Genomic DNA, 12629 nt, shown 5'->3' on the forward strand with positions numbered 1-12629 from the left:
GTTTCCTAACATAGACCAAGCCTGATATGTAATCGGTAGTATTCTGGCATCAGAGATAAGTTCACTATAAATCAATTGCTCTTGGGCACAGGACCAGCTGTCATTGCCAGAAAGTGTAGATCTGAACTGTGAGCTGGAGCCACACCTCCCATTTGTCATTGTTATACATGGGAAGACCTTAACTATTCTAGAAGTATTAGGTATTTTTGACAAAACAGATTCCTAAATTGCCAAAGCTACTATGATACAGGGAAATTAACAAATGTATTAAATTTATTAACATTGGCTATGTGTAAATGCTGCTAGCAGTTTCTATAACTGGTTTTAAATTTTTAATTGTCCATTGATGAATATTTTTTATTGCAGTGGTCTAAATATTTTAGAAGACTTTCTTCAGACTTTGATTTGAAAATTCTGTGTAACCTGTCAGGTTCTCTGAAAATGGATAGTTTAAGTGAATGTATAGTCAGTAAAACGTGTTGATCATAGAGACAGGCGAATTTACATATCCAACCTCATCCTCAAGCCTATGATTTTTAAAAGGAAGTGAATAGTCTATGCTTTAAAAAAAAATACTGTGTTTTTACTGAAAGGATTGAATAAATGGCTGATTTTTCTATTCAGTTAAATTGTCTTTCTTAGAGAAATAGAATGAAATTTTAACATCTAGACTTAGTCAATGAAACACAGGACTTTAGAGCTGCTTTTAATAAAAAACAATGTAAATTTTAACTATGGAGATACTATGATTTGTCTTTTGCTCTTCCTCCCTCTACACAGGTGGGTTTGGTTTAGATTCACACAGTGTGTATAATTTAAAAACAGATCAAAAAGCTTGTTGTTATATTAACTGTTTTTTTTTCTTTTGACTTCAATTTTTAAAGGTGTTTCTTGTACTTGTCCAGGGAACCAGTTTGATTCAGCGACTTATGTCAGTTGCTTATACATATGACAACTTGGCACCTAGGTACAATATCTTTTTACTTTTGTAATAAAGCTAATCACGTGTGCACATTTTCATCGCTGCTTTAAATAAAGTAAATAGCTCTTTCAGCTGTAGCCCCCATTAATACCCATATCAGAAATGTAAGTATAGGCATTAGACTTGGTTTTCTTAGTCACCTCTTCTGGTAGTTATCCTACCCTTATAGGAGGAGTAAGAGAGAAGAGAGTGGCAAGAACTCTCAATGGTCAGGGTATAAGACATGGAGCAACAAAATAGATATGCTATGCTCTCATAAATTCTCATGCCAAAACTGTTTCTTTGTTCTGTCTGTAGCAAATAGCATTCTCAATTTCAAGGCAGTGTAAAGGAGAAATTAAATAAATTTACTTTTAAGCAGCTTAGTCACCTGCCGGTTTTCACTTAACTTTTCCCATCCTAATAGCATTGGCTTATTACTGCTGAAATTACCCTTAGTGTTTTAGTGAGTGTGCATGTACTGAAGGCAAAATTTTACCTTCAGAAACAGACTACTAGAGATTTTTGTCCTTTTTGCCTTTTGTCCTGAGAAAAGCAATTCTGTGTAAGACTGCATCATGACAGAGTCGGACTGGGGCTGGGGAGGTCAGGTTTTTTGCTACATTTGGTGTTGTAGAATTGCTTCATTCCAAGTAATGGATAGTGAGCTTTACCATATTTTAAAAGATTGTTAAGGATATTCAGAGCATTTCCAGTTAAGTCTGCAGGTGTGTCTAACTTTAACCTCTAGTTGAGTTGCAGGAATAATTTTAAATAAATATGGTATGGTTTTGGTTTCATAACCTTTTATTGCAACTTATAAAAAATGTAAGTAAATAAATACAAATGTTTAAAATTTGTCTAAAGTTTGCAAATGTTTGTTCAAAGTGTGGTTTTCTATGAAGAATTCTAGCTTTCTTCTGTATGGGTCAGTACTTAGTTCCATTTTACATCTTCTCTTTTTTGGATAAAATAAAGGGGTTGTGGGTATTTTTTCTAGCCTTTTTATCTTGTAGTCAGTAACGCTTTAAGGGGTCACTTGAAGATTTTCTTAGTTTTATTATTGTTGCTGATTTTGAATACTGCAAAAAAAAATACTTTCAAGATTAAGATTTTAGTTTTCTTAGTGGGTGCTTAAAAATAACTGTTTTGTTACTTGTGTGTACTTGTATTTCTAAGTGATGATCTGTTACGTTCTGTGATAAAGTTCAAACAGCTTTATCTTCTTCCTGTTCAGGGTGTTGAAAGCTCAGTCTGATCACAGATCAAGACATGAAGGTTAGTGCTGCAAAATAGCTATCTGTTACGAACTGATAATAATGAGAACTTATTGAAGATAACAAATTATGTGTTTGTTTTATTCCTCCATTAGAATGCTATAAAATTGTGTTCCTTCGTAGTGTTAGGGCTGTTACAATCTAGGTGGGAATACACAGGGAGGCTTTCCTTCTCTGGAAATTGTTTCATATGAATTGAAATTTTGTCCTGTAGCTATGCCTTCGTCTCCAGAAAAGCTGTTTTTACTAGGAAAACCAGCTGTATTCTTATCTTCCAAAGAGCAGCATATATAAGACCATAATAGAGTCACCAATCAATAGTCACCTTTATTCTGGTTTACAGAAATCATTCTAGGCCCAGAATTCCCCATCTATCCCTCTTGCAGAGGTTTCTTACAAAAGGTCTAAATGACCTGTGTCAGATTAAGTCTGTATCAAGGTAATTGTCAAAAGTACAGCACAGGCATGCATGAATATAGGTATGTCCTCCTAGGCTTACACGTTGTCTTCAGTTTTTCCACTTTCTTCTCTCCTGCGGATGTTAATGTCTATGAACTCAAATTTTCAGTAAATGTTACGTATCATCTGCTAAAGTCTTTCTTTTAGCTGTTAAGAAGAAAGGAACAGATATACTAGTTAGTCCAGGGCAATGTTCGTGTTAAGACATGATGCAACCCATTAGCAAAGTACCAGCTCACTGCTTAAGAAGTAGAGATGCAGGAAAGGATTGTGCCCCAGATTGGTAATACTTAGAGTAATCTAATTTAATTGTCATCGGTAGTACAATGCTCAGTATTTAGAAAGCGTATTGGTAAAATTCTGAGTTTATTGGCACATAAGATACTACCTAAGGATTTAGTCTTGTATGTTAGTATGACTGAAATAGATGTCATATGTGGTAGAACCATGCAACTCTTCCAGCTAAAAGCCTCTTCTGTTAGTTACAGCGTGATTTACTCTTACCGTATTTCCTTTCAGTCACTCATTATTCAATGTGGCTCTTGGTGAGTTGGGCTCACTGCTGTTCCTTGGTGAAATCCAGTCTGGCAGACAGTGATCATTTGCAAGACTGGCTAAAGAAACTTACCCTTCTTATTCCGGAGGTATGTTAAAGGAGAAGTTAGTGCATTACTAATTAGTGCATAATATGGAACAAGATTAACTTCAGTTTCAAGCTTCCATTAAGTTCAGAACATGTTGTTTCCTGCTAAAAGTAGGCAGGATCTGACTCAGTTACTTGCAATCCCATTTAAGAAATAATAATTTGTAGTTAAAATACTGTGTAAGATGGCACATTTGTGCTTGATGGCAAACCAGTTTATAAACTCTCATCTTTGTTCTTGGTTTCTGTTTGAAGGTAATTTTTGCATTATAATTTGTTGGAATTTCTGGGTCGTACCCTCTAACGTGGATTAAATATACTTCTCCCACTATATTGGGTTTTTTTCAGCTATAGTTTTTGTCAGAAAATGAGGTGAATAGAAGTTAATATAACAGTGTTTGTCATTACTGAATCTTTGCCTAGCTTTAAGTAATTTTTCCTGATGCAAGAAAAACTTGAAAATTGCATAAAGATTTGCATAGTAGAAAATTTTTGTGTTTACTAGTGATTGCTTAAAGGTGCGGTATGGACATGATGTGATAGTTACTATCTGTTGCTGTATTACTCAATCGCAGAAGAAGCTTACATGCTGACTCCATTTAAAAACCCTGGGGAAAAAAAGAGTGTAAACTTCCAAAGCTGGATCAGAGATAGTCTGTGGGTATTTTTCTGAAGAAAATCTTCTAGTGAAATTAAACAAATTAACCATATAGTTAGGAATGAGTAAGTGTAGGTTCCAGCTTCACATAGATTTCCCTAATTTGCCCAGATGTGATGTTTTCTGTTTTAGTAACTGGCTGTAATCTTTACTATAGAAAACACATAACACGAGACAAGGGGCACAGACAAATCAGCTTTTTTGTTAGAACGGTATCTTTTGCATTTTTCTGTAAGTAATTTAAATGTATGTTATTTGTAATACGTGTTTTTAGAAAGGCATATTCTACCTTGATAACGTGATAGGTATTATGAGAGGAACTTAATTATGTAAATATGAGAGAAAAGTCAACAAAAGAAGAAAAATACTCTAAATAATGTGTGTAAACATTTAATTCTTCTATTTTTCATAAAGACTGCTGTTCGCCATGAGTCTTGCAATGGTTTATACAAGTTATCTCTCTCTGGTCTGGATGGGGGAGACTCAATTAATCGATCCTTTCTGCTGCTGGCTGCATCAACGTTATTAAAATTTCTCCCTGATGCTCAAGCTCTGAAACCAATCCGGGTAAGAATTTAAGAAATTACAAGACTTTATCAAAGAACTATTTAAACTTACTTTTGTTAATACAAAAAGAAAAAATTATATCACATACTGTCATTATGTCTGACATACTGTTTCTGATACACTGAGGTATTCAGACTTTTGGTTTAGATGCTTCCCGAAACTTCACAAAAGTAGTTAAAGCTGTGACACTACAGTAATTTAGAGCTTGCCTGTGCTTGGAGTAATAAAGAACAGCATTTAGGAAGTGCTCCTGTTCTGGAATTTTAGTGTGCACGTAACAGACTGTTAGGGAAGAACAGTTGTGTTTTCAATATACGCCTCGATTTCCCTTTTAAATGTAGGTAAGTCCATAAATAAGTACGTTCTTTTACATGTACATAGGTACCCTCTGTTGTTGTGGCTGAATGTTATTGTTCCCCAGTCAATTGCTGCTCTTTTTCTGCTGGAGTATTATTGTCCTCAGAGCTCTAATAAAGAGAAGAGATTCTGTGGATGCTTTCAAAGCTACTTCAGGAGGAGTTCTCACTGTTAATGTATGCAGATTAACAGAGATGGTTTGAACTAACCTGGATGGTTTTGCCTGAAGTCAATTTGGGATTGTAGACACAGCAATGCATATCAGGGGAGGCTCTGCTGACTTCAGCTGATGTAGCTAGATCTGAAGGAGAGCACTTGTATGGACTTGTACGGCAGTCAAACGTGAACCTGGATTTTGGGTCTGTCAGGCAGTTATTCGTGTGACCCTGTGTGGCATTTGATTTCAAGTGTGAGTGGTTCATTCAGTTTAAGTCTACTTTCATTTTAAACTGTTGATATTAGGAAAAAAAAGTTAAATTTAAACCATCTACAGAAGATTTTGTATTACTTGACTCATTTTCAGAAGAGTTTAAAATTAGAGTTGTACTAACTAATGATGAATTCAGCCAAAGTTTCTCATGTTTTGTCTAGTCTAGTATTGAAAATTTTGCAATTTGCAGTGGTTAGGATGGAGTCAATACTATGTTAAATTTTTTTTTTTAAAGTGTCTGGCAGATCATCTTGACAATCTTACAAGAAAATTAATAAATATTTCAGAAGAAAATTAGAACGTACACTGTTACCATTGTAAAACACATTGTTCTTGTACTTGGTTTATCTTAAATAGGGACTTGTAGAAAGTAATATTCTTGTAACAGTTACTGGGTTTACTACATATTTTTAATACACAGTTATTTTGTCTGATGTACTTCAGAACAAAAGCAATTTCTTTCCACAGATAGAGGATTATGAAGAAGAGACAGTGCTACGACCAGGTTGTAAGGAATATTTTTGGCTGCTGTGCAAACTGATTGATAACATCCATGTCAAAGATGCAAGTCAGGTAGGTTTTGCTTTGCATTCATATGAATGTTTGCTTTTTTAAATTTGGGTATTCAGACCACTTTTACTTCGGTATGAGACATTTTCACTTAAGATATGGTAAACTGCTGTGAACAGCTCTTGGATCTTTACCATGTCCCAGCTTTCCCTGCTCTCTGATGTGTATTTAGTAGCTCTTGGCCAAAGGAAGCTTCAGATACTGAACCTGTAGAGTCAAGGTACGGGGAATGGGTATAATACACAAGGAGGGTGAACTTAGATGAAGGTAACACATGTTGGGAATACAGTAATTATTGATGAGATTCACTGTTGATAATTTCAATGCTGTCTAAGGAGGAGGTAATCAAGTATTTCACTAAAGCTGAAAGAGGAAAAAAATTCAGTTAACAGCCACTTAGCACAGGTTAGAAAACTTATTCACAACTTGTGAAACATCTCTGAAGAGTTAAAGTTACCTTTTGGGCAAACTCTGCAACTGCTTGTGCTGGCTTGTGGCCCTACATAAATCTGTCTAGTTCATTCTCAGTGTTGTGGCAGGAGTGTGGGAAGGGAAGGAAGATAAAGCCTTAATCCTAGTTTCTCCAGAATGGAAAAGTCTTGTCCTTTCCTAACTGCAGGTGTTCCCAGTAGAGGCAAAAAATTTTGCTTGCCCCCCGCCCTCATTCTTCTCCTCAGTTTCCTTCCATTTCTATTTTATTAATTGAATCTCTTAGCTAGGCTACAGTTCTGCCTACTACTTCTGCATGTTGCTCAAGTTAAGGGGACTTTCCAACCTTCTGACGACAAACTGCGTGTTCGTGTGAGAAATAACAATTAAACACTTCTCTTTAAAATAGTACTATTCCCTTTTTTTTGGTATGGTAGATAGAGTATTTTTGTGGGATCTGGAATTGAAAGACTAAATGTGACTTCATTAGAACTGTACAGCATTGATTTTAAAAAACACTTTCATCACATTTATAAAAATGTATTGAAATATTGTTGCAAGCATGTTTGAAAGATGCGTTTTAATTGACCCTGATTTTCTGTGTGCAGTGACAAAATTTAATCCAAAATCATAACCATGGTTTCAGACTAGGCTTATAAGTTGTAATTCATGAAGTACATAATTATTTTCCATTTATATTCCATTTTCTTTATTTTTAATTAGACCACGCTGCTTGATTTAGATGCACTAGCAAGACATCTTGCTGACTGCATTCGGAGGTAAGGTTCGCTAACAGCAATTTCACTTGTAAGTTGCATTACATTGATTGTTAGTAGGACAGAGTTTTAACATTTCTTTTGTATAATGTGTATATATAGCAGAGAAATCCTTGACCATCAAGATGGTAATATAGAAGATGATGGACTTACAGGACTACTTCGTCTTGCAACAAGTGTTATTAAGCACAAACCTCCCTTTAAATTTTCTCGCGAAGGCCAGGTAAGAAAAGGACACTGAAAGACGGCAAAGAGATCAAAATAGCGTCATCTCTTCTTACTGTACTTTCTTCATTTCACCTTTTTTCTGCTATTTTGATTGCAGGGCTCAATCTATGAGGGCATTTAATATTTCTGGCCTTAGGGTGATGAATAAAAACATACATATCATTCCTTTATTAAAAAGTAGCACATACAGTCCCTTCCCTTTCTAACTAACTATATTTAATTTCAGGATAGAGTTCTTGCATCGTAGAAATTTTATTTATTTTCATTTATTATCTTTAAACGTTTTTAGTACTGATCAGTATTAACTGGTTTAAAAATCATTAACAACAGCTACTTTTTCACCATATCCTGGGACAGTTGTGATCTAAAAGTAGCTTTTAAGCTCTACTTCTGCACAGTGGCAGACACCTGTTATAAGAATATTACGTTCCAGCTGCGCTTATAAGATGGGAAGGTGACTAGGCAGAGGAAGCTGCTAAAAAAATGCTACTTTGTGTTTTGGGGCCACGTTGTCTAAAAATAGAAATAAAAATTCGTGGTGTAAAAGCTGACTTAAACTGATGTTTTCGCCTGGTGTGAAAGCTGGCTTAAACTGCTGGTTTTTTCTGTAGACTGTACTGAGCTTATGATTGGACCTTTAGTGAGGTTTCACCAGGAAAATAGTCCCCTGTATCCAATTATGTTGCATATATCCTGTCTGTTTACTTAGTCTGGTATCATAAAACGGCCCTGAAGGTAATTTTACTGTCCAAAAGTTTTAATGGTGTCCACATTGTGCACTGCCTAACATAAAGTTACATTGCTGACAGCATTTTAAAAGACTACTACTATGTAATTCTCCTGGAATAAATACATTTTAAGTATGGAGAGCTTGCAGATTAAATTAGAGCAAGAATTCGATTCACAGAGTGCAGTGTGGAGGATGATACAGAAATTAAAATAGAAGAGGTATGCAAAAGTCAGATTTATGTAGGTTGGATATATGAAAAGTATAAGAAGAAAACAAAAGGGAAGCTTAAGTAGAGGGGAGTGATACTATACGGAATCCTAAAGTATGTTGCATGTATGTAGTACATCACAGGGAGGCCAGAAATTTGCTTTGAAAAAATGGATGAACGTGAACAGAGCAGTATTCACAGCAAACTTCTCAAAAAGAGTTTGGCTTTTCTGAGAGACAGGGACTTAGTACATTTTCTGAGACTAAGTCATGATCTACTGTTATTTTTTTTTAATTCTGTGTACGATTAAGAACACTTACTAACTGTACATTATAAACCCACATCAGTGAAGAGTTTTGTATTGTGTTCAATGTAATAGAACAGGACTGTGAAACCACATGCTTCCCTCTGAGCAAAGGCTGGTGAAAAAATGCTCAGGAAAACACACCGGTAAATACTGAAGATAGTTTAGACTTGCCCAGAGGATTGTGATGCCCCACTGTGCCTTTTCTTCCCTTCAGATTCATTCTCTTATTAAATAACAAAATTATTGTTCAGCAAATATTGTCAAACTGTAAAGGTCACACTTTGTGACAACAATGGATACTCAATCTACCTTCTTTGATGCCTTTTATAGATAATCACTGCCTACCTTATTCTACACTGTGTAGACAAACCCACATTTTTGACATATACTAGCTAGCACAGCTTCACTAGAAAGGTATATCTTAAGGCCACTTTGATGGTAAAGAGATATATTTTTAACAAGATTGGGGGTTTGCATTTAGCCTCTGAGCAAAATCATCTATAGAGTTCTTTGTCTTCCCTGCTCCAACATGTCGGAATTCAATCAGCGCAAATATAAGATTGAGAGTGTTAATCAGAAAAAGATCGATCCAGATCTCTGAAGTTTCTGCATTTCTAGTCTGGGACACCTTAAGGTGGCTGGTGTGTTCAAACACCTATTTGAAAAAGGCTGCAGCACAGCACTAGGCTGCAGCTGAAAGCACAGTCTGAAACTCTGCTTAGTAGATGCAGCTGGTCTGCTAATGAGCTGTAATATCTACACCTGACACATATGGTTAGGAATGAAAAGGAATCAGACTGCTGCCCCACAAGCACTCCTGATACAGACTAACTGCTGAGAAACCAGGTATCTATTTATTTTTAATTTTATGCATTTTCTTTCTCCAAAGTGTGCAGAAATCTGGAAGAACTTTGTTTAACTATATTGGCCAGGAGAAGACTTCTCCAAATTACTCAGCTATAAACATAAGACCCTGGTTATAAGATTTTATATTAAGACTATAGAAATTTCCCTGCACACTGGAACAAGGCTTTTCATGGTGATTTTGCGGTGTACTCTGCAGAAGGCCGTTTTTAAAAACATTTAGAATTTAGTTAGATTTTACAGCAGAGCCTGCCTTTTAATGTTAAAAGGCTTCTTAACTGAATATACCTGAATGGGGAAATTCAGGAAAAACATTTTTTTTAATTACAGTGTAGAAATTGTAGAATGAAGTATAATAGCTGGATTGGTAGCCTGTGCTTTACAAATGGGGGAAGAATCCTGTCCCTAAAAAAAATTCAAGGAGTTACCTTTTGGGGAAAAAAGCAATCAGAATTCTGCAGAGGTAGAGGATTTATTGTCTGATTATGTAGACAACTAAAATGATACACTACTAATATGATTTAATCATTAAATACAGTTTGTTAAGATTGCAGATGTTTTACAGAAGCAGTGAAGCGTAGGCTACGGATCATGTCATCAGCCCTAAACATAAAGTATGCACACGAATTGCTGGTTGTTCAAGGAAATTTGTTGAAATACTGTTTTGTAAATTCTGCTCCGTTTCTTCCTTCATCATATCTCGTTATACCACTTAAATGACTAATCAGTTCTGCACTTCTTTGAATGTGCTGTAGTTGTGGAAGAGTATAATCATCTGTTCTTACAGACCTATACAGATCTTCTTTTCTTCTTTTTTTTTTTTGTTATCCTTTTAATATTTCACTTTTGGTTTAATTTTATTGAATTAAACTGGCTACGTAGAAAGAAGGTACAGAAGTTTAGATGGATCCGTCTCATTTTTTTTTAGTGTATTAATCTGGGACGCTAAAGATAAATAACAGTGTGTAATATGTACTTATCATCCAAAGGCAACCTGACTTGGTACAGCTATGCTTTGTGCCTTTTATAGTTCAGTTAATATTCCAAACATGAAACAATACAAAAATACACTTACAGTACACATGGTACATAATTTAGTGCATGTTTTAAGATTAATTAGTGATTCTTAAAACTGAAGTGAGTAGAGTGATGAAGGTTATGTGAAACGACTAGAGTGATGAAGGTTATGTGCTGTATTTCACTAGGAGGAACTAGTCTTAAAGTTACTAAAAATGTGTGGTTTGTCAAATTAAATTATCAATCACGAATCAAGCATAATTTGTCGTTCTTTTTCAGTGGACGTGTTTCTCTAGCTTATAGTATGGTTACAGTGCACTTGTACTACATAAAGTTGATGAAATTCCTGATTCAGAACTTGTACACAAGTCAGAAAGTTCTGCAAATTACAGAGGTCTAGAAAGTCTGTAGAAATTTCTAGAAGATTGTAAATAGATGACTGTTGTCTTTTAAGAATGTGTTCAAACTGCTAAATGTGCTGATTGAACTGCTTTGCAGGAGTTTCTGAGAGACATCTTCAATCTTCTTTTCTTGCTGCCAAGTTTGAAAGACAGACAACAGCCAAAATGCAAGTCACATTCTTCAAGGGCTGCTGCTTATGACTTGTTGGTAGAAATGGTGAAGGGGTCCGTGGAAAACTACAGGCTGCTCCACAACTGGGTTATGGCACAACATATGCAGTGTAAGAATCTGTATTCATACATAGCTTTGAGTATTTTGTGGAAAACTAGTCCATTTGCATTTTCTGTTCGTTTTGGGTTTGTTTTGAATTTTCAGATTTATCAAGTTAAGTAAAGAAAATGGGAGCGTACTTGTAATATGGACTCCCATTCTGCAGACTGCGTGTTTATGATGGGGATGGCTAGCCGCCGTTGTGAACAGTACTGCAATCATGGTGTTTCCATTTCCTCCTGAAATACATCAGAAGTGTCTGCATTTAATGAGTTTCTAAAAATAATCATCTGTAAAGAATGCATAGGTAGAAACAGGGAAATGCAAAGGTGATGCAGAATATTTTTAGGCTTAAACTGAATAATCCCGCTTTCCAAAAGTAGTAATGAAGTAAGACATCGTTGCTACTAACACTGCTCTTAAAATGCCACTTTGTGGCTCTACTACTTATCCACCGTCACTTACAGTAGTGTCACAGAGCAGATGTAGGCATCTTTTGCTCACCTAGCAAATGAGTGGATTTAATCCCATGTATAATTTTCAGATCATCTGTTCTTAAATATGGATTATTTAAAGTATGTGGTCCTGTTAAAGGACACCGACAGATAGATAACATTGTTAGAGTGGATTTTACATGTTTCATTGGCTTGTGCTGGATTTTAATTTCTGTTTTCCCTTTCTAACACAAAGAAACATGGTATGCTTGAATGTAAACCAAAGTATAGAAACCACACTGAGGTGCTGTAGATGTATTGGCTATTAACAGTACAGTCATGTTTTCGAAGTCTCTAATATCTTTGTAGTTGACTTCAGTCTGTACCCAGATGTCTGCATACCGTGCTAATACAATTTTGTTATGCCTCTTGGCTTTCATGCTTCCTGTGTTTTGGAAACACAATTCCTATGTATATGTAAATTACCAAAATTTGAAGTTAGTTAATATTTTATCTTTGATTTGCAAACTCTCATTATGCATTTTTAGCTTGGTAGATTTCCTTTCACATGCCCAGTTTAAATTCCTGTAACCTGAAGATCTGTAATTTATTATAATCTATGGAATTGATTTAGTGCCTTACAATTCAGGAAGCAAAGGAGAAATCTGATCGTAATAATGTTTTGTGTTCTGTACTCATATGGCTGGGGCCTTCTAAAAAGCCTCAAAGTCTCCTATGTTCAGGGAAATACTATGAAGAATATATTTTATGAAAATAGCGGATATTTCTGTTTGGTGTGAGTACATCTTCTGCTACTGAGGTTGTCTGTATCTTTCCAGGTGCAATCATTCATTTTTTACAGTTAGTATTTTTCTCACTTCAAATCCCAGTAATTCCTAGGTGCTAAAGTTTTCTGTAACATTTACCACAGTTGTTACTTTCTTCCAAATACTCATCTCTAGATTGTTTGTTCTTTCCTGAGTTCTCCAGAGCCATCTGCTCTGTGCTCCTGCTCCAGATTCAGTATATCTTAGTTTCATGA

The 12629-nt window shown here is 35.5% G+C and overlaps 1 protein-coding gene across 1 annotated transcript in view; it reads left to right on the forward strand.

The window, feature by feature from the left end:
• USP34 (ubiquitin specific peptidase 34) overlaps nt 1–12629 on the forward strand; it is a 138952-nt gene that overhangs the window by 82599 nt on the left and 43724 nt on the right. The window contains exons 35-42 of the mRNA XM_059828447.1: nt 885–967; nt 2199–2239; nt 3217–3341; nt 4413–4565; nt 5797–5925; nt 7075–7130; nt 7230–7350; nt 10980–11163. Of these exons, the coding sequence (XP_059684430.1) occupies nt 885–967; nt 2199–2239; nt 3217–3341; nt 4413–4565; nt 5797–5925; nt 7075–7130; nt 7230–7350; nt 10980–11163 (892 nt within the window). The remainder of the gene's footprint in view (nt 1–884; nt 968–2198; nt 2240–3216; nt 3342–4412; nt 4566–5796; nt 5926–7074; nt 7131–7229; nt 7351–10979; nt 11164–12629) is intronic.

This window comes from Gavia stellata, chromosome 23 (genome assembly GCF_030936135.1).
Source record: "Gavia stellata isolate bGavSte3 chromosome 23, bGavSte3.hap2, whole genome shotgun sequence".
Classification (NCBI taxonomy): domain Eukaryota; kingdom Metazoa; phylum Chordata; class Aves; order Gaviiformes; family Gaviidae; genus Gavia; species Gavia stellata.